Raw genomic sequence first — 23,237 nt, forward strand, 5'->3', positions numbered from 1 at the left:
CAGTCTGAGTATCCATACTGTCTTCGCATAGTGGAATATTATATTTGGAGGATGTGATTCACACGATTGAAATGCTCAATTTTAATAGAGTAAAGTTAATCTCACAGTACACTGTGGTTATTTCGCCAGTGGGAGTATCCACACTGTGGTCACAAATTGGGTTAAGTGAATATGTGATTCATACTATTAAAATGCTAAATTCTTACACTATTACCTAGTTTTATTAATTGCGTACACCTCAACAGAGTGAGTTTCCACAGTGTCTACACACAGTGGACAATATGGAGATGTGATTCACTCTCTTATAATGCTCAATTTTAACAGTGGGAAGTCATTTTCACACTGGGCATCTTTATAGTGCGAAATGTTTACAGCGTGGTCACATAGTGAATGATGAAGATGTGATCCACGGTCTTAAAATACTGAATTTTAACAATGTGAAGATAGTTTCACACTGTGGACATATACATGTATATAGTATGATTTTTCACGGTGTGGTCACATAGTAAATAATGAAGATGTAATCAACACTTTTAAAATGCTCAATTTTAACACTGTGAGAATAATTTACACTGTTACAGTTATATTTTGAATGTTAACAGTGTGATCACATCTTGAATAATAAAGATGTGATCCACACTCTTAAAATGCTCTATTTTATAAGTGGGAAGACAATTTCATACTGTGGACATTTAAATAATGTAAATGTTCACAGTGTGGTCACATAGTTAATAATGAAGATGTGATCCACACTCTCAAAATGCTAAATTTTACCAGTGGGAGGACAATTTCTTACTGTGGACATTTAAAGAGTTTTAATGTTCACAGTGTGGTCACATGTTGAATAATTAGATGTGTTCCACACTCTTAAAATGCTCAATTTTAACACTGTGGGAATAGTTTTACACTGTGACATTTGGATAGTTTGAATGTTTATAGTGTGATCACATATTGAATAATAAAGATGTGATCCACCCTCTTAAAATGCTCAATTTTAACACTGTGAGAATAATTTACACTGTTACAGTTATATTTTGAATGTTAACATTGTGATCACATCTTGAATAATAAAGATGTGATCCACAGTCTTAAAATGCTCTATTTTATAAGTGGGAAGACAATTTAACACTGTGGACATCTTGATAATGCAAAATGTTTACATTGTGGTCACATATTAAATAATAAAGATATAATCCACACTCTTAAAATGCTCAATTTTACCAGTGGAAAGACAATTTCATACTGTACACATTTGTATAGTGTGAATGTTCACAGTGTGATCACATAGTAAATAATGAAGAAGTGATCCACACTCTAAAAATGCTCAATTTTAACACTGTGAGAATAGTTTTACACTGTGACATTTGGATAGTTTGAACGTTTATAGTGTGATCACATATTGAATAATAAAGATGTGATCCACACTCTTAAAATGCTCAATTTTACCAGTGGGAAGACAATTTCATACTGTGCACATTAATAAAGTGTGAATGTTCACAGTGTGATCACGTAGGGAATCATAGAGATGTGATCCACGCTGTTAAAATGCTAAATGCAAACTTCAACAGAGTGAAGATGGTTATCACCACACTCCACAGTGAGTTTCCACAATGTTACACCATCTTTAGTACACTGTGGGGGAACAACAGGTATTAATCACAGTTGCATATAGGCCTATACACCTGAAAATAATATAAAAGTTTTTAGGTTTTTGGAATCCTTTCCTACAATGTAAGTAAATAAATAAACAAATGAATAAGTGAGTGAATGAATTAAAGAATGAATGAATGAAAAAAATATATTATGTGATTAATTAGCAAATAAGTAAATGAATATAAAGGCTGTTTCAGCATGTAAAGAATAGAACAATCACAAATGGTAATAGTGAATGCCGTACAAATAAAATCATAGATTTCTTTTTAAAAAGGAGCTTAGCTCTCAAAAAATGAAAGGCAAACTCACACGCTTTGTCAGTGCCCATGATGTGACAAAAAATGAGAATTCAAAACCCGTTTATGAAACAGTCGTGAAAAAACGTTAATTCACTGGATTGTGAAACTCATCTTTCAAGAGAAAATAGAATCAGTGAAACTCCCAATATTGTAATTATATTTTTAAAGGAGTCGTACAAGGCAATTATTAATCCATTGGCAGAAAATTTTACCATAAGTTGCCCTTAAGGCGAGCATGCATGTAATTGGTGATTCAGATACATTTTTAACATGTTGCATCCATTTTAACCAATATTCTGCACAATATACAATTTCAAATTTAATAGTTACGTCTAAACGCAAACTAAACTTATTTTTCAATTTTCACAGTTTAAAATACAAATAAATTGGTATCGTGCCTTTTCTCCAAAATAGCATCACATCATATCACACTGTGCAGACAGGTCTCTTTTACATTATTCATTTACGATATCGGGCAAGAAAATAAGGTATCTTTATGTTAATCAAATATTTCATTAGGAAATATACAGCAACTATTATCAAAACAAAATTAAAATTTTCCTGCTAAAGCATTTGCTTGATGTTTTTCCCACCCAGGATTTTCGAGATATTTAAAGGTCAATGAATCTTGAACTCCACCACAGATTCCACTCATTTGAAGAAAAAAAAGAATAGAATTCAATTTGAATTACTTTAACTTAATCTTTACACGGTTCATTTGGGAGCGATGAACTGAAAACAACCCCGTTATTGGATTGATAAAGGGAGATCATTTCCAGATTTCAATGACAATAAACACGATAGAGGTACAGAAAGGGCAAAATGATATCTGTAATGGCACAGTCACAATCGCGAAACCGAATCGAACCCACTGAAAGATATTACGTTATTACCAATGGCATACCAATGCTCTTTTTTAAAATCGGTTTCGTTTGTGCAACTGCACCCCGTGGAAGGGAGGTACATTAAATGCCCGGTGTGCTGAATTTAACCACATTAAAAAAAAAATATGTTAACAAATGGAAATGAAAATAGAAATGATTATATATCTTAATACTAGGGAGGAAGCTATTACCTTCAGCGGATTTTTTTTCTCTCAAGTCGCGATCATATCAACGAAATCGATCCAGTACAGAGTTGCAACTACTGAAACTGTGTCAATATGGCAGCTTAACTTTATCCAGCAGCCAATCACAATAAAGGCTGGCATGCTAGTTGCCTGATAATGGCAAAGTTGCAATAGTTGTTAATCTAATTATGAAATGCTATGGAACACACTTCGAATGACATTTTTCGGGTGAATGCAACGATAATCTTGTGATACATGTGAACTTGCAATGGTAAAAACGATAGCCATTAATTAATAAATTTACTCTTTTTTTAAGTCACCAGTTTAGCAGTTTGCACAGGGTGCATCACAGCCGTATACGCAGTACATGCATTGGGGGGCAGGGAGGGGGGGGGGGGCTCGGAAACAGTTCAACCCCAATCGAATTTGCGAGCCTTTATATTTTTTACTGAACAGAAATTTTCTCATGCCCTTGATGAGCACCAAATCCTTCAATTTCGTTTGGCCTTTTTCGATGAATACTTATTATGTTAACTTATCTAAAAAAATTATTCCGTCATCTCTCATTGACCCCAACCATCCTATAGAGTACCACTGATGGCAGGCAGGCAGACTTATTTCAAATATGCGGCTATTATAAAGTGATTTTTTTTTATAGTTTTGTCAAAGGGGAAAACCAAATTATTTCCTTTTATGCTTCATTGACGCAGAACGACTAACGCCCAAGTCAATAATTCGTTTTGAACTGCTTATCATCGAATGACGTTATTGTTGCAATATTGAAGATCAACATTTGTAGAGGCGGCTCTGTGGTTTTGATATGGCATTCTATGAACAAATACCACAAATTCCGTCTAAATGGTTTCATCATTTTGCTTCAATTTTCCTCCAAACTAAGATGAGCTAAATCATGACATTTTTCGTAAAAACGGATGGCGTCTTGAGGAAGTTGAGGGGCCTCCTAAAATCTTCACATCAGGGTGATTAACCATTGCATCTCATTTGGCATTATCATAAAGTTTCATTGAATTTCCTTTAATATCTTAACAATTCAGATTTATATATATATATAATATAGTGCAGAATGTATTATTAATCTATTGAAGGTTGCCCAGGTTGATGGGGGAGGCTTGTATCTATAGTGGACTGTGGCAAAACTCAGACCCTTCTCTCATTTTTTTTGCCTCATTACGCAGCCGTATGCAGTGTATAAATAGTAACAGTTACATTTATATAACGCTTATTACATTTTGTTTCTATACGCTTTACACTTGCAATTATTATTACCCCGGTCATCAGTTCCTGACATGCATGCACAGAGTGTATGTACCTTCTCCACTCCCTGAGAAGCATTCAAGAGTTCTAAGAATCATTTGCCAATTGTACTACATATGCCGGTTGGAGAGTGGCAAAGTGTTTATTGATGCCTTGCCAAAGGATGCTAGACCGGGGGGGGGGGCGTTCGAACACACGACCCTGTAATTACAAGGCGAGATTCAGAACCCTTACACCTCCCACTTCCCTTTGGTAAATTGGGAAAGAAGGCATTCCAGTCATGGGCGTTGATTATTTGTTTTAGTAGAAAATGGTTATAATTGCAGGCCCTAGTGAACCCCTTCAAAATACCCAACAAATGACCTGAGAGAGAGAGAGGGGGGAGAGGGAGGGAGGGTGAATAAGAGAGAAAAGGTTGATAAAAACAGAGCATCATTAATCATTATCTAAAATTCATATGTACATCGATAAACATACTTCATAATACGCAAACATAACTTATACCAACCCTATGACCCATTAGGTTTCACAATCATCTTGAAATAATTGAAAATTCTATGGATATCATCAGTTCGACTGCAGGGAACCTACTAGGCTAAAGATATGTGCAAATTGGTTTTAGATGACAAAACATCCTTACCCTAATCAGTCATGTGTGAAGTTTAGGGGCCCGTTTCATAAAGATTTACAGCTATCCTAACTTTGCCGTTATTGTAACAACCCGGTAACAACCATAATGAACCTTCATTGTGATTGGGTGCTAGCCACTTTTTTCATAATCAAAAAGTTGTAACTCTTTCTGAAACGGTCCTCAGATTTACTTTGCTACGATTGAATGTGTATACTAGTCTGATTTTAATTTCAAGTTTGACAACATGAAGAACACTGATATTATGATTCCGTTAAGATATATTTAAACAAATGGGCATAATTAAAAACAACATTAAAAACTAATCCAACGCGCATATTTGATGTCTCATTTAAATTCTGAAAGTACTTAGAATTTGTTTCATGTCATATTTATTCCATACTACCATGACTACGTCACTGTGTTACGTGGTACCGATGTTTTTTTCAATAGTGTGACGATATTCGTTTGGGCGGAGGGATTCGATAAAAAGAAACAAGGTCATGGGTATGCGCAATACAATAGCATTCACCCCGGTCCTTCACTCGAAAGAACATGTTTTAAAATTCTTATTATCATCTTTTTAATGCTTTTTATAATCTCGTTCTATGGAAGCACTTCTGAATAGAGGACTATAGAATACTAAAGTGCAAAAAGTGTTCTTTTTCTCTTCAAGCTAAAGTATTAAGGCGTGATGAGCCGGAAAAAAAATGAAGGGGCAGAACAGTGCATATGTGGGGTTTATTTCTTTTATAAAAAAAAGGGGCGAAGCAAGAGAACGAAATGACTTTTTAAATGAAAATCTATATTAATAGTGAGAGATTCTTACACAGTATTCAACAATCGACATTTTCAGTTCTTTTCCTTCATTTTCTTTCTCCTCCACTTCTTTTCAGTTTTTATTGGTGTAGGTTTTTATTTTTTACTGTGCCGGTCCTGACTTCTCCCAAGCCCCCCCCCCCCCCCCTCCCATCTGTTTTATTATTGAAATGGAGTAGAATGTGTTATCTAATTTTAAGTGTACTTGGAAGCCCAAAAATATGATAATGGAGATTAAAAGTCACAAGTTCGTTGGTAATCGCAGGCGAGCAGTATAGTTTTGGTAGTGTCATTCCGTCATCAACATGATTTAAAGGGGTGTTCTATTCTTTTTGATGTTTTTTTATTATAATGATAAAGTTATTTTTGATACCGTCTTTCTTGACAATCTTTATTCTTATTAATATGAGCTTCGTTGTTACAAAGAATTTAGCGAACATGATTTTGTTTTTGTAATCATGTTTATCAGTTTTTTTATCGTGTTTTTATGTATTAAATGCGGAAAGAAAATCAGACTGAGACCATATTCGACATCGTTATTGTTAATTTCATCGTAGGATGATTGCTCACACCACGGCTTTTCGGGGGCAAAGTTTGATTTTCCATCGCTGCATGATAAGTTGATTCTGGCTTTTTGAAAAATGCAAACATTTTTCAGGGTTGAATGGTATAGTGTCAAATATCTATGAATTCTCAGAAAAATGCATTCAAAGAAATTTACTGGAAAATGTTCAATGTCTAATTTTTTTCACATTGTAGCCTAAATATTCGTTTTCCTTTTCATATTCCTCAAAAGCTCATTTCTAGAAAACATTAAACTCTATTACGTTTATCTGTCTTAGTTTTCTTTTGATCAGGATCGCGATATTTTCATCGCTTTTTTTAATACTTTATCCGGTAAGATTTCAGACCAGATATTTTCTGGGAAAATATTGACCAATAAGGTTTACAGGACAACCATACGATGAGGTCAGCATAACTTAAGGGGAGTTTGTTGATTGGTGGTACAAAGTTATGTAACCAATAAATGTTAAGGAATGTGGATAGATAGGGAAAAATAGACAAAATCAATTAGTACAAAGATATGATAATTTATAGATATATATAATTAGATGGATGGGTGGATAGATGGATATATATATATGGATGGATAGATAGATAGATAGATGGGTGGATGGAAAGATAATATAGAAAAAGTGTGGGTGGGTGTATGTGAGTGAGAGAAAGCGAGAGCATTTTATTTTTCCACTCACCTACATATATTAATTTTGTTTCCCAGTTTCATGGCATCCTAACGGAAGAAGAGCTTAAGACATACACAAAGCAAACAAGTGTAAAAGGTAAGCATATCAATCTTTAGTACCTGTTGTCAATTTAGAAAAATGCCTTGGCAATCACATTTCCCAAATTAATTACCATTATCAAAATTTAATTATGGGTCTTACGCTAACTGATTCACTTTGTTTTATTTTTCCTCCATGTGCAATGAAAGAGGTAAAAGGGTGGTTAAGTATTCGTTCTGTGAAATAAAAGCCCATTTCTGTATCGGAGTATTTGGGAATAATTAACGGCAGCTAACTGTTACATACTTGAACCCCCCCCCCCACACACACACACACACATGCACATGCACGCAAACCGTACGTACGATACTTCCACACGGTAAAGACACGCACAACCATGCACGCACTTTTAGCGAATAACTTGGCGTTCATAGATCACGTTACTATTGGTTCCTAATAAGTAGACTAACTCCAAACGGTGGATCGATCCAGAAAGAACTAGTTCAATCCAGACACTCCCGGTTCTTAATCATATTTTGTTGGCTAAGAACGCATAATGGAAATTCATATTGTTAATGTTGTTTAATGACTTAGAATACGACATCATCTCACCGCGGATTCAAAATGCGCCTTCGGTAAGGAAACGAAGCACAGATTCAACCGATCACAATGAAGCACACAAAGTTACCTTCACTGCATTCGATGAAGAGCATCATTTAACCCTTACGAAAAACCATTGGCTCCTTATACCCGGCCTGGAGGTGGAATATGTCCAACCAGATGGATCGATCCGGAAAGAACCGGTTCAATCAAGAGACTGTCATTTCTTTGCTACCTCAATCTCTCATCAAGGATCGACAGGAGCTCTAAGCACGTGCGGTGGAGTGGTAAATATAAATATCATGATTATTAATTTAGCCATGGATGATGTTGTTTAGTGTTTAGAGCATTGGACTCATGATTGAAAGGTTGTGAGTTCAAATCCCAGTTCTGCCATTATCTCCAGTTTTACCGGAAAAGGCCAGAGAGTAGTTTTTGTCGTCTATAATGGTCAGTCACTATGATTAACCTAGACGTAAAATGTTTCATATATAATTGATTTATGTAGGCTTTCCCATGCAGCTTAGCAGAGCAGCAGCTGCTTTGCTGAGTTCATACGGGTGTTACCTTAACAGAACAGAAACTATTCGAAACAAATAAATAATATAATTCAGATTTTAAGTTAATTACAACAATAATTGTTGCGAAATCTGCCTTAGATTCTGATGATTGGCCTAATACTCGGCGTAAGAACTTAAAAAAAAATCTTATAATTTCATGAAGAGGCATGTATTGTATCCTTATCTTGCATTAAACACCCCCTCCCAACAAAAATCCAAGAATCTACTACCAAAAATTTTGGTCGTAGATTCCTCGATCTTATGAATTGCATACTCGAGTACTGTTCCCCCCCCCCCCCGAATGCATTGTTCTTTCAGAGAGGAGCACTTTCAGTTAAAGATGAGATGCTGTACATTGAACCCCTCAAAGGGGGCCACATGAAGAGGATGAAGAGGAGTATGGAAGATGATATCCAACCTCATATCATCTATAAACGAAGCGATTCGGATGATGAACTTTTCTGCCCGGTGGGACAATGTAAGTCTCAGATAACAGATTATTATCTCAACATGTATTTATTTCATAACTACATCCATTTTTTCATTTATTCGCATTGATCAATATATTTATCTATTTGCTCATGATTCGAATAATTTGTCGATCATAAAGTATGAATTTGGACTCATTGACACATAATTAAAACAGAAAAGAATATAGAGAAAGATATCTATATACGGTCACATTATCCTAATCATTTATGATGTTTACAATTATGGATCACCATGAAAACATTTATTCTATCGGTCAACAATGAATGATGATAATTATTATATAAAAATTGCTGTTGCAACACAGCGAAGAATCAAGTACAATAAGATTAAAATAAACGTGGCACGAAAGGTAGAATAATCAAGTTGGTCATGTGTGCGTAAGTGAAGTTCAACACTAGCCCGGAAACATGTAACACCAAAATGCCATTGCCACTTTACATTAAACATTGTACATTAAAACAGGGAAGGGAACAAAATGGGAGGAAACATAGATGAAAGAATGACAAAGATTGGGATTAATAGTAAGAGAAAATTAAAACTACTAAAAGCACTTAAAATAATTTATCGAATCATTCATGTTCTTGAGATTATAACATAGATGTTCTGTATGTATGATAACAAAGTGATAACTTGTTATGATTTTTATTATAATAATTGAGGTTATCATCAGTATGATTACCATTATTAGACCGACTTCGCGTTTACTGTTGTTTACTTTACGAATTTAAAACCTCAGCTGTTTGGGGATTTTTTTTAATGTCACCGTCACTTCCTGGCCTTCAAAACGTCACTGTTTTCTCGATGATAGACCAACGTTGTGTAAATCATCGTTCATCTTACATACACTTAAGGTGTAACTTTTCGGGCATTGGTTTAATTATGCTGTATCTCCATGCAATTACAGCCGCAGCAGCAAACAGTGCATCATCAGGCGGTAGTGGTGGATCCAGCGGCAATGTGACTACCTACACAGGAGCTTATCTTGGCGCCAAATTCATGGAAATATATTACGTAGTAGACGGTCTTGTTTATGATGAACATGGGAATGATACGGAGACATATGCAATGACAGTACTTAACATTGTAAGTACATCCTTTCTCATTTTTGTTTTAATTAGAAAGCTTGCAGTTTTTCTTTTGTCAAACTATAATCCTTATATACACTCTATGTGTGTACTGTAAACTAAGATAAAATGATGTCATTTAACATAACCAAAGGGTTGATGGTTAATCTTCTGAGACATCGATGTACAACATTTTGAAAAAATAGTGAAGCTTTGGTTCTAGATTTTTTATCTGATCTTTATTAATAGAGGTTTTTAGTGGAGAGTGTTATGATGACGATGTTGAGAATATTTCACATTTCATTGGTGGTGTAATGAAGGGTTTCTTGTAAATATTCGTCCTGCAATTTTTTCCACATCGGGCTGTATTCTGAACCAGGGTTATTAAATTAAACTCTGGTTTAAAGTTGTGGTTTAACTATAGATAGCCAGTTCAGGCACACAACTGTATTAGTACATGATCAATTTATCATTAACAAACGTGTTGTGTCAAGAAATATGTTCATTGTCATTATGTTTGACTCAAACGTTAAGATTTTCAGATATCAATAGGGCAATTCCATAAATAATTTATGTACGTCCGACTCTCTGTACGTGGAACCTTCATAAAATTTTCTGTCTCTGATTTCTTGTTCTTTTGACAGTCTGTAATGTTTTTTAACTTCCATGACTTGGTCAGTTTTTAACGTGAAGTAAGACTTGAGATAAATGGGGGTCGGACGTACAAAACGGTTGATCATTTGATGGAATTGCCCAATAACGTCCCGATTTTTAACCAGGTTCCGTTTCCATACGCTGTAGGCAACACGGGGAATTTCCCATTTAGCTCGTACAGAAGACTGACTCTCTTTTGAAAGTGTTGATCTTAAAAATAGTTAACGATAGAGTATTTGTATTTCATATTTAGCTCGTACAGGAGACTGACTCTCTTTTGAAAGTGTTGATTTTGAAATAGTTAACGATATAGTATTTGTATTTCATATCCTGTTGAATTTCAGATGAGCAGGCGATTCGCAGATCCAAGTCTGGATATCAGTATGAGAATATCAGTGGTTCGTTTTCTCATCTCAATGACAACTACTCTGACGGTGAGATCTTTATTTCTTAAAGGAGAATGAAACCCTTAAAACCAGCTGAATCTATATCAAAGAGAAAAATCATAACATATTGTTGAAAGTTTGAGGAAGATTGAATGAATAATAAGAAAGTTATGAGCATTCGAATATTGAGATCACTAGTGCCATGTAGATCCTCGCAACGGCAATGCGACCAAGATCTGTGATATCACACACGTACAACTCCCTCATTACTTTAGTACTTATTTCACTTATATTCTCACTTTTATAGAGTCTATCACAAGGTGAGGTGTTCTCTTTATGAGATGACAAGTACAGAGGTTTCACAACATTATATCATTGATGAATCGTTTGTCATATGATTAGAATGAGCAAAAAGAGATGTTTTGGGGTATATTTTCAGTGTCCAAATGGGAGAGTTGTACGTGTGTGACATCACAGATCTTGGTCGCATTGCCAATGGGAGGATCTCCATAGCATTAGTGATCTCGACATTCAAATGCTCATAACTCTTTTATTGCTAGTCCTATTTTACTCAAAGTTTTGTTGATCTTATTCTTTGATTTTTCTGCTTTCACAAAAGCTAACTTGCTCCAAGAGTTTCATTCTCCTTTAAGCTTCTTTTCTATTTCCATTTACTGCGATCGCCATGGATGGATTTTCCCGGGGATTTTTCGCGCATCGTAGTTACAGCTACGACTTTGTGTTAAAATTGTTTACGGGACATAATACTACTCATTGTGTGGGGATGTCTGTATAATACGTTGCCTTTGCGCTGATCGTACCTAAGGGAAACGATCTTACAATATTATTGTACAAATTTGTCTAATTCTGCACTAGACAAATTCTTGGAACTCAAAATAATCGATAAACCGCTTGAAAATCGTACAATCATCGTAGTCCTCCCTGTTATATTGCTACCCCACAATTGCTTCTTGGGATCGTTTGAGATCATTTGGCCACAATATATGCTGCACACATTTGAAACGGTTGTAATCAGCCACACCTCCACTTGTTAAAGGGACTTTATGATATCTTACGATCAATAGACCAGTTCGTAGTTACTTCATGGACAATTTTGGTCAAATGACTTTTCATTTCTTTTATTGTGATAGGCAGATTTCAAAGCAAGATATTACGTAAGCTTTCCTTACATAGCAGGATGAAGAAATTGAATAGACCAGGTGACTAGAATAGCACACCCATGAACACTTTATGAAGGTATTTGTTGCATTCCTACTTTGAATGCATATCATAGCATGTTGCACAATGTACTTGGCAAACTGTGAAATACCAGTCGTTCGTGGACGCATTGTGGTTTTTTGTGGATGTAAATGAAAACCACAATTCAAAAGAATATATGAATAATCAAGACATCAAAGTTGGTGCTTATCTCATTAGATTTTAAACCACATGTTACTTTAGTACAAATGACCTTCCTCTGATCATGCGTAGAATCTTTTGATCATGCGCAGAATGGAACTACGAACTGGCTTATTAGGAAAGGTCTACAGTCACACTACGAGCATCGGTGATCGTAGTCAAATTGTAAAATGGGCCATTCAAGACGCATGATAAAAGACCTGCATTGGGAGGAGATTATAAATCGCTGACCAAAGAACTTTGAAAATTACTGAAAATAATTTCGATGACGTTGAGTCAGCTAAACTTGCTTTAATTGGCGAAAAAGGCCTTTATCGTTTACCTGACGATATTGTAAAAGGTGAGGATTTTCCCTTATTCATCGCATGTCTCAAGCCCACTCTCTCATGCACATAAATACACGTTAACACATACATTTTCGTTTTTCTTCTTCCATAGAACGATTTTATTCAAAATCAAACACGAAAGCAATTCAATTTACAGAAAAAAATCATGAATCGAGCACGTTTACGACAACTGTACATGCGTACTATTATCTAATGATAAAACAAAATTATGATTTTTTTTTTTTTACTGAGAACCCTTTCAATTTCAAAATAGCGTATCAACACAGTTTTAAAAGAGCTAAAACACAACCGATCACCCTTACAACGTGTCGAAAAAAATAAAATATTTAGCGTGAAGAATATAACAGTTTACAGTAGAGTATTGAACGTCAGGGCAACCAAACAAAAATAAATTCTCATTCAAATACACGTCATTGTTCAAAAAAGAGGTTTGGAAGTTCTGAATAAATTGTTGAGTTACAGGGCAGTCCCAAAACAGGTGCGAAATACTTTCAACAGAGGAAGAACAAAATGTACATAAATTAGATTCAGATAACAAAACAATTCTCCACAGGTGACCAAGTTGTGTTAAATAAAAAAAAAACATTTCCATTTTCGTGGAGAAGGTTTACGGTTCACCATGTAAACGGAAAGAAAATACAGGCAGAAAATTTGAAATGGAAAGATGAGAAAGGATGCAAAAGAGGAAATTTTCTTGAAAGTGAGTGAAGTTCTGAGAAGGACTGTAAACCAGATGAGATGAGCTGAATATGACTTGAGAAGCGATGGTTTGAGTAGTAGCATTTTCTTTCATTTTCTGTGCTCATAAAACGTTTAACCCATCATGCAAGCAATTTTCAAGCCAGAAATTACAGAAGGTAAATGGAACATTTTCAATCTACCTAGACTATAGTCTCCAATAATTGCAGGACGACTAATTTTATCTAGTTTTTCATTCCAAATTAAGGAGTAAATTAAGTGTTCTAATTCTTTCAAGAAATCTTCTGGAGGTTTTGGTAGTACAGACAAAAGAAATATAATTTGAGAAAGACTTTAAAATAGTTATTTTCCCTATTGGAGTTAAATTTCTCATTTTCCATACTCTCAAAAGATATGTCTGGAGGATGTGCTTTGTTATAACCAAGTGCCACAATTTCATATTTATTTCGACTAATGCAAAGCCCTGAAAAAAACCTTAAATTCATCCAAAATATACATAATGATTCTAAGAGACTTGGCGTCATTTATGTCGTGTCGTCTGCATAAGAGTTAAGCTTAATTTCTGTTCCAAAAGGGCAGCCCTGCCTTACTCCACAAGAAATTTGAAAAATTCTGAAGCATGTCTATTATTCAAACTACAAGAATATTATATGAAAAAAGACCATTTTAATATATCAAATGCCTTTTCTATGTCGGCCATTAACAGTGGAATATCATGTTCATTTGTAAATTCAAACATAATTATCTAAGGCTAACCGAATATTTTAACCAATATACCGACCATGTAAAAATCATGTCTGGTCATTATTAATAATACTGCCTAACACCATGAACACCTTTCGCAATCTCAACACTAAACATTTTGCAAGAAGTTTATAGTCGGTGTTTAAAAAAGAGATAGGTCTCCAACTCTTTATATAGCAAAGGATTTTGGTCCTTTGAATAATTCCTCTCCTCTGATCCAATGACAATTTACTGTGTATAAAGGAATAATTAAAACGTCTCCTAATTCTTTGAAGAAAAAATTATAGAGTTCACACATAAGGTTGGACAAACAAAAATAAATTGATTTTAATAAGATAAACATTCGATTTACCAAGTCGAGTTCTTGTGACATTGGGAAGACCTCGCACTCTCCCCCGATCTACACCTCCCTCCTTTCCTCCTTCTCTATCTACCTTCTCATTATTTCCTTCTTTCTCTCTCTCATCTCCATTCCCCATCTCTTCTCTACCGCCATATTTCTCTATTCTTTTCCCCCTCCTGGCAATCTCATTTGTCCCTGCCTTCTACTCCTCATTTTTTTCTTTCCTCCTTGTCCATTTTTCTTCATCTTTACCTCTTTTTTTCTGTCAGTTTAATATCATTGCTTTCCAAGCTGTTCAACCTCATACCGTAACGCCAATCAAATATTTCTCTTTTTTTTCTGATTATCTTTGCAAGGTTGGATGGGGTTTGCCCCTTTTTGTCTATATTGATTTTGATTAATCATATATATATAAATATATATATATATATATATATATATATATATATATATATATATATATATATATGGCGGCGGAACGTATATTTTCGTTGGGGCGAAGCTAAAAACGGCACATATCTGTCAAAATAGGCATTATGGTGCAAACAGAGTTTTTCACCATGAGCATATGCGTGAAATATAATTGTGCGGTTTTAAGTAATTAAGTTGAGCAAAACCATTTTGATGTGATTTCTGACTGATGAGATAGATATTTATGCTTTATTTTTTTCCGCGAGTGCGCGTAGCAAGCGAGCAGTTTGTGAAAATTTTCAAATTCGAAGTTGTAAAATCCGCTTTTTGGTCAATTATGGCGCTAATTACTGTTAAAATTGCATCATTGCGATTCTTACGGGATGTTGCGAGCGAGAATCTAGAGCTAAAGCTTCTGTACTTTTCATGTAATAAGACATAAAATTTAACATTCCGAGTAGTTTTTTAAATCATGAAAAAGATGTGTAAGTAAGAAAGGAATTAACGCAAATGCGAAGCGAGAGCTGAAATTTGTAATATACTGACCAGGAAAGGAAACTATTAAGGACTGCATTTAATGACTCATAAATAGGATATATATCTCACTAATCAAATAACGCAATCGCGAAGCGTGAGCTGATAATTTGTGATATTCCAACCTGAAAACTGGACATTCTATACATTTTTTGTCACTAAGAACACATAAAGCAACCATGATAAGTGACCTTACTAAACAATAATTAATGCGAGCGCGAAATGCGAGCTAAAAATATGTGATATTCCTTCTTTTTTTGGGGGGGAGGGTAGGGGTGGGGAGGCAAGTGCCCCCTGCCCGCTACATGGTTCCCCCTCCACTGATATAAGACCCCCCTATTCAGAAGAATTTATTTCCTTTCTAAAAGTGTGGTGGTTTCGTGTCATCAGTATATTATCATAAAGAAGCCATAAATATTGATTATGTTAGTTTATCAGAGTTTTCGCCTTTTTAAAATCCGGACAATTACGGATTTATGTATAAACACGTAGATCTTTATTTCAAGAATTAATTCCCTATTTATTTATATATTTCTAATGTGTTTTTGTTTAGTTTTTTTAATATATAAAACGAGTGTTTTCTGTTATTCTTGCATAGGCAACTAACACCACAGGAACTCCTGTTTCTGTGAATACTTCGACAGACACTGATGCAACCCTAACAAACTTCTGCAACTGGCAGGCTTCACAAAGTGTTGATGACGATACGAACCAAGACGATTGGGACCTCGCCATTCTCTTCACAGGGTTAGTAAAACTAGCGCGACTCTACAGGGGGGGGGGGAGGACGCCCCTATAATTTTCTAAATATTGAATGGGATAGACCAGGGGGAAGGGGGGAAGTAATGTGAAATACCAGCATTAAAAAGTAGAGATCTTGATGGCCGAGTAACTGTATTACAATGATAATCATTAATGCTCAGTTGAGAAAGAGAGTTGAAGTAACATCTAGGTCATATTCCCCCATCAAAATATCTTGATGCTGCCCCTGGGTAAAACTATGATCATATAACATCTTAAAAAATATGCATAATGCATGATTGGCAGAGCCGCACTGTTACTATGGTAACTGTCGGATAAAACGTCCGACAAGTCCTTTCATGAAACGCTCCCCTGTACTCGTGAATAATCTTCCCAACAATTAACCTTCAGAAGTTTTTATAGGTTAAACGTTATGCAGGATTTTTATCATTGGTATCTCCATTTTACACCAAGTGAACTAAGCTCAATTCCAGACCTACCAACAATATTACTTTTGTTTAATGTGTAAAGGTCCTACTACTCGTCGGTTTCGTTCATTTGACCACACAACATGGCAATCATGCAGTGTATTTTTGTGATAATTTCACCGAGTGTTTCCTTCGTTTTGTTTCCTCTGTCTCTTCCTTTTTTGTTTTAGGCACGACCTACAGAGAGACGGTTTTTCTAGTCTTGTGGGACTAGCATATACGGGTGCGACCTGCGGATTGAATACGAAGTGTAATATAAATGAAAACATTGGGTTTGCATCAGGACTGGTCATGGCACACGAAACAGGGCACTCGTAAGTAAAGCAGCTACTGCACAACGTTGTCGTATTATAATAGGGGACGTATTAAATGGAGACTATAATTTTTATCAAGTTTTCACAACTATAAGGGGGACGGTATTCTCTGCGTTTCGTGTGTAAAATTCGAGGTGCTAGCGTAGTAACAACAGTTTGTCCAATATTTCATAAAAATTTGAAACTGTAGTGAGCCAGATTCACGTTTGTCGCAGCTAGGTCGAAAGCGGCTCTTTACTGTGGAAGAAACAGCCAATCAGCATGCTTGCAGATTGATTCTTAGATTCTTACAATCATTACAGGGAACCTATTAACTTTTTATTTTCCCAATTTTTTTTTCATCAAAATTAAGGGCCGGATTGACGTTTTGAAAATAAATACAATCGAGTATCAACACCACCTCCGAGATTCATTTCTCTAAATTGAATATTAACGGCAGTGTTTATACGGGCGATAATACAGGCCCGTATCCAGAATTATTTTTGGCCAGGGGAGGGGGGTTCTGAATTGTAAAAAGTGGCCCTTTTAACTGTATGATCAGCTGGGTCGTTCGCTCAGTTCCGTTACTTCTACAAGGGCGGATCCATGCTGATTCCGTCAATAGTTGGGCGGGAGGAATTAAGGAACAATATTTTAATCTCTTATTTCCCTGACTGACCCGATAAAAAAAATAAAGGCTGAAGTTTTAAGTACATCCTAACTTTATTCTTACGAACAAGATAAGGTATTTCCTAAAGAATCAGTAAATAATGCTAGCGCGAAGCGCGAGTCGAAATTTGTAATATACTGATCTGAAAAGGGACCTGTTTAGGATTGTTTGCAATGACTCATGAGGAGGATACGTATTTCGACAACCACATAATGCGAGCGCAATATGCTAGCTGAAAATTTTGGATATTCTGTCCTGAAAACTTAATTCAAATCACGTTTTATAACCATGATCAGGATGGATATCTAACTAAACAATAGCAGCTAGCGCGAAGTGCAAGATGAAAATGTTTGATATTCCGACCTAAAAACTGGAAAGTTTAAGCACATTTCCAATAATGAACAAAGTATACAAGCTCGAAACGGTGGCTGTTTTTTTTTGGGGGGGGGAGGGGGGCGATTTATATCTCTGTTTACTTCATCATTTTATTTTATCCTTTGTTATATCTCATATCATCAGACTTGGTGTAGCACATGACGGTGATGCAGATTACGAATCGTGCCCCACGGGCATGAACATCATGTCTCCATCACTCTCATTTAGCAGTGGAGTTTTCGAATGGTCATCCTGTAGTTCTGAACACATGAAAATATTCTTGCGGTAAGTAATAAGCATGGACTGCAATGCCGGGGGATGCCCCACCCTCCACAAATTTTGAACTTTGCACAATAGCCAATGGATGAGGGTTGCCACGATACTCTCCTTGTCCCTAGAAATCTAATGGTAAACATGGTAATTGGTGTTTGTATTGTATTGTATTGTACTGTCTTGTATTTATTTAATCACGGTAAAACTTATATTCAGTCATAACAGACTGCTTTTCAGCAAGTCCTTGAAAATTAAAAAACATGTAAAAGTGAGACAATGCGAAAGTATTACAGTAACACGTAAAAACATACATACATACTAAAATTAATAAACAATGATAAAACCGCAGAGCGAAGAGAAATTATAGAAATTCTCTAGCCCCCCCCCCCCCCCTCCTGCAGATGAGTTAGAAGTCGATGGAATTAATTGATTTCATAAATAAAGAGAACTGATCCAATTGACGGCTATTACTTGGTAAGGAATTGAATAATTGAATACCTATATAGAGACCGCCGTCCCTTATAAGATTGTTTTTGGTTTTTCGAGACTAATCATGCACTGGTAATTAAGAAGAGAATAATTAATTTACTTGATATACTTATTTTGAAGCACAAGAAAGATGGAAGTTTTCCATGAAGTAATTTGAATATATAAATATATTCTAGTTTTATGGAGCTCCATCTATACCATGCGTATATTTATCTGTTGTTTATAAGTCTTTTTTAATAGGGTGGCTCCGTTTCTCATTGGCATACTGCTGTCCTTGGAGGCCCTACAACAAAAATACAAACGTTACAAACAAAATTAAGAAAAGCATTACAATGTGAAGTTAACACAAACAAACTCTAAAGAAGAACACTTAGTGCATATCACTGCCAAATGCATCCCTATGAGCTCAATCGGATATTATTACCCTTGCTTTAGCCCCGCAGCTTTTTACAGCGCGGTGGCATTTCAATTTCAAAGAATAAATTCCCGCTATGGCTTGGATTCGAACCCACAACCCTCTGCTTCAAAGTCAGAAGACTAATCTATTGGGCCACATCAATCAATTACCATTGACGTACAGATGGGGTGGGATGGGGCATTACCTCCCCTGCCCCACGATAGAGTTCTTTTACCCCAGTAAAATGATGATAATAATAATAATGATAATAAATACAAGTCTTGGAAAAATAAAAGTCAAATATGATTCTCTTTTTTTAATCTGTCAGAAACTAAAATTTTCACCAGAGGAAAGCTATTTAACATTCTAGCATCTTTGTATCATAAGTAATTTTATTAGAGTTAATGCCATTTATTTTATTATACGCACCTCCTTTTAGGTATCGAGCAGTTTTTTTGTTTTTTTTTTATCGTGCATTCCTGTGTGAGGGTGTGAATGTGTGTGTTTGGGAGGGGGCTACTCTTGAACAGCATTGGATCAACTATTCCTTTCTGCTTGATAACAAAATATTGTAAAGAAACAAAATGTTCTTGACCGCGGCGAATGTTCATAATAAATGACGTTGTTATCTTAATTTCAGTCAATCAAGTAGTCAATGTTTGGATGATGTACCAAGCTTTACGCTGTCCCCCATCGATGAGTACCCTGGTGAGATATATGATCGAGACCAACAGTGTCAATTCGCCATGAAAAATCCTGACGCACTTGCAGGTTGTTCCAGTGTAAGCATGCCTCTCATTCTTTCGTTTCAACTTACAGCATGTGAAAACATTGGCAAGCATGCAGGGTAGTATATCCCATTAAATGAAATAGATTTTGTTATTATCGTCAAACGCATACAGTAATTATGTAGACACTATAACGTCTCTTTTTTTCATCTGCTTCTATTTTGTCAAAATCTTTTTCCCCTCTTGACAAGATTGTTCAGGTGTGTCAATGCATGTAAGCCAATAACTAATCAAAGTTAGCAGCAGCTGAAAATCGGTCTGTGATCTTCTTGTATCTCTGCTTCCCTCAACAATTTTCAACATTCTCTCCATATGTCCTGCTGCGCACATGGAAAATGTAATGTCGAAAAGGGTCCCTTTTCAGGCTCATTTGGAAAAGTAGGTGTTTTTTTTCAGCACTACTCGTCGCCGATCTCTCCTTTTCTCGTCATTTGGGATTGATAATTCGGTTATCCAGATTACGCAATATGTAGGGTGCAAATTAAAGTACAAGTAGATCTCCGCCACTTATGCGTGCAAATGTAAATTTGCTGAGATACAATATGCAAGAATTGTGATATCTCTCGCTCGCGCTCTCTCCCTCTCTCTTTCTCTCTTTCTCATTGTTTTTGTCGCTGTCCTTTATCAAGAGTAACAAATAGCTGACATATGATACAAAACCTGTTGTATAATTCAGCAAATTAGTAGTTGGGTCGTGTCACATTAAGTCAAAATGGTTTGTCGATAGCCGAATAGGAATGCCTGTGTCGAATTTGCATTTATGTCAAAGTTATTGAAAAAAAAAACAATATTGTGTTTTTCGCTTTTCATCTCATTTAATTTTCAGATTAAACAAATCGATATGCAATTCTATACTGGAATTCAAAATGATTCTGGTGATCCACATACTCCCTTAGCTTGCTTCAGTTATCCAGTAGCCTATTACTGCAAGGCTGACAAAGGTCTCCACGTGAATAATCATATGTCGGTCTTAATTTCAGTAACTTATTAACCAGGGAAGTATCCTGGTTAAACACCAGTCGTGAACAAGTTATGAAAGTGATCAATTTGAATGCTCCCCCCGCTTTACTAAATTTGGGAATTTTCCCTGTTCACGCCATTTAGGGTTACACACAGAGATACTCTATGGGATACATGACACAAGTTAGGTTTGCGAATTTGGTAATGTAGATAACGTCATTTAATTTAATTTTGGTGTGCATTTCTGGGGTTGTAGGACAAGGGTGGGTATATAGCAGGCCATATGATAATATGGTCCACCCCCTCAGAACTCTTACATGGGTACGGCCGTAGTGATCATGTCTGCCTCCTTTAAAGGATAAAATGAAATGCGATCAAACTGTGCTCAGTATTCGTGTTCAGATTTAGAATGTTTTATTTACCCAACAGGAATCTTGCACTATCCTTTTTTGTTTGCTGCCGGGAGAATCCTCGTGTACAAGCGCGAACCAACCTGCTGAAGGCACTCCTTGTGGATCGGGCATGGTAGGTTTGGGGTTTGAGCAAGCACTGTTAAAGGGATGCTTCGGGTTGAGAATTTATATTGAAATAATAGAGTAGAATTCACAGAGCAAAATGTTGAAAATTTCGTCAAAATTGGATAACAAATAACAAAGTCTTTGAATTTTAAAGTTTAGCAATATTTTGTAAAAAACAGTTATATGCACATCATCATGAATATTTATTAGATGGGCTGATGATGTCACATCCCCACTCTCCTTTGTCTTATGTTATTACATGAAATCATAATTGTTTCATTTTTTCATACGTGTGTGAACAGTGTGTCTCCTTTAAAATGAAATAAGTTGCAGCAATGAATATCTAATGTATTAAATCAGTTGTCAATCCAATTTTTTTAGTTCTTTGAAGAAAAAAATGAATAAACCTATAATAAAATACAAAAGAACAAGTGGGGATGTGACATCATCAAGTTGCTCATCGAATATTCATGAAGACATACCTAGAACTGTTTCACCAGAATAATGCAAACAGCAACAAACTATGGTGGAAACACCGGTGTCCCTAGAGGACCACTAACACCTGAGGTGATGAAGTACACCCTAGAGATTGAACGTAACACCAAATGGTGTAAAAGTAGCAAACAAAGATATTGGGGAAAATATTCCATGTTTGCCTGAACCAACACTGTAGTTCAACACTGGACTAGAATTATTGGTGTGATCCTCTATGTACACCGGTGTTAATACCACATTTTTTGCTGTTAGATTAAATTTTAAGTTCCATAGACATGAAATAGATCTAGGAAGTAGATTTTATTCAAAGTTTCATATAGTTTGAGCAAGTATAGATTATATCGAAAGTTCCTTAGTTTGAGCAAGTAAATTATATCTAAATAAAGTTCCAAAGTTTTAGCAAAATACACATTGCATTACAAATTTCATAGTTTGAACAAGTACTATTCATTTAAAGTTCCATAGCTTGAGTAATTAGATTCAATCTAATCTTTGGTTATTTGCAAACCTCCATGGTTTAACATGTTTAAGGAAGTAGGTTGCGTTGATAGTTTCTTCATTTAAACAGGAAATCATCAAACTTATTAAAGATGAAATATGGCATATAATATGAACATATACGTGAACCCTACATTTAAAATTACTTATTTATCACGAAAAAGTGTCCGAGGTTGTTGCCATAGTTTAAAACTTTATGGACAGATTCAGGAGAATGAATAAATGTCTTATAAAAGAGATCAGCGTATATATTTATACCAAGATCCACAGGGCAATGGGAACGATTTTTACAGGGGGTGCTGATGTCCACTTGACAAGCAAAAAAAAAGTGGGTTCGCTAAAAATCGAAGGTCATTTTGGTCCAGAGAGAATTGAACAGCAAAAAGAAAAAGATTTCACAAAAAAATTAGGGTTATTTTTTATACCGAAACTTTCATTTTGTCACACCTACCAGAATTCCAGGGGGTGGTACCTATGGAGAATAATACACGCGGCACCCCCTGGAAAATATTGATAGTGCATCATCCGCAGCACCCCCGTTTTCCACACAGGGCCATGTAGATCCAGTAATAATAGATATGCATTATTATTCATCAATACAACGTTCATAGGACACTTCTACAGTATATCTTTTCCACTCACTGAAAGAGCCAGTGTCATTATTTATATTCAGATTCTGTAAAGAAAATTCGATTTATATTTGATGATACATCAATTTCAAACTATATAGCATTGGTGAGTGCCATCGGAATGTTTTGATGAAACACAAAGTTGGGGATCGAGTCATTTTTAAAAAACTTCATGGCAAAAATTCACAAAGTTGTTTGCAATGATAATAGCATGATACAAAAACCATGAATATGCAGGTTTATTACGCTTATTCCACGGCTTCCACAAAGGGCGCAGAGTGGAACTACGAACTGGCTTATTTCATGCGCAGTTGATAAATCACTTAAATCATGGAAAATCGATG

The 23,237-nt window shown here is 35.6% G+C and overlaps 1 protein-coding gene across 2 annotated transcripts in view; it reads left to right on the forward strand.

The window, feature by feature from the left end:
* Window positions 1–23,237, forward strand: part of LOC129278015 (mucin-2-like) — a 52,700-nt gene that overhangs the window by 1,040 nt on the left and 28,423 nt on the right. For both annotated transcript variants that reach the window (XM_054914214.2, XM_064110427.1), the window contains exons 2-11: window positions 7,023–7,083; window positions 7,621–7,913; window positions 8,505–8,664; window positions 9,583–9,761; window positions 10,741–10,830; window positions 15,878–16,026; window positions 16,679–16,822; window positions 17,991–18,131; window positions 19,646–19,787; window positions 21,183–21,278. In XM_054914214.2, coding sequence (XP_054770189.2) covers window positions 7,023–7,083; window positions 7,621–7,913; window positions 8,505–8,664; window positions 9,583–9,761; window positions 10,741–10,830; window positions 15,878–16,026; window positions 16,679–16,822; window positions 17,991–18,131; window positions 19,646–19,787; window positions 21,183–21,278 — 1,455 coding nt within the window. The remainder of the gene's footprint in view (window positions 1–7,022; window positions 7,084–7,620; window positions 7,914–8,504; window positions 8,665–9,582; window positions 9,762–10,740; window positions 10,831–15,877; window positions 16,027–16,678; window positions 16,823–17,990; window positions 18,132–19,645; window positions 19,788–21,182; window positions 21,279–23,237) is intronic.

This window comes from Lytechinus pictus, chromosome 15 (genome assembly GCF_037042905.1).
Source record: "Lytechinus pictus isolate F3 Inbred chromosome 15, Lp3.0, whole genome shotgun sequence".
NCBI lineage: Eukaryota > Metazoa > Echinodermata > Echinoidea > Temnopleuroida > Toxopneustidae > Lytechinus > Lytechinus pictus.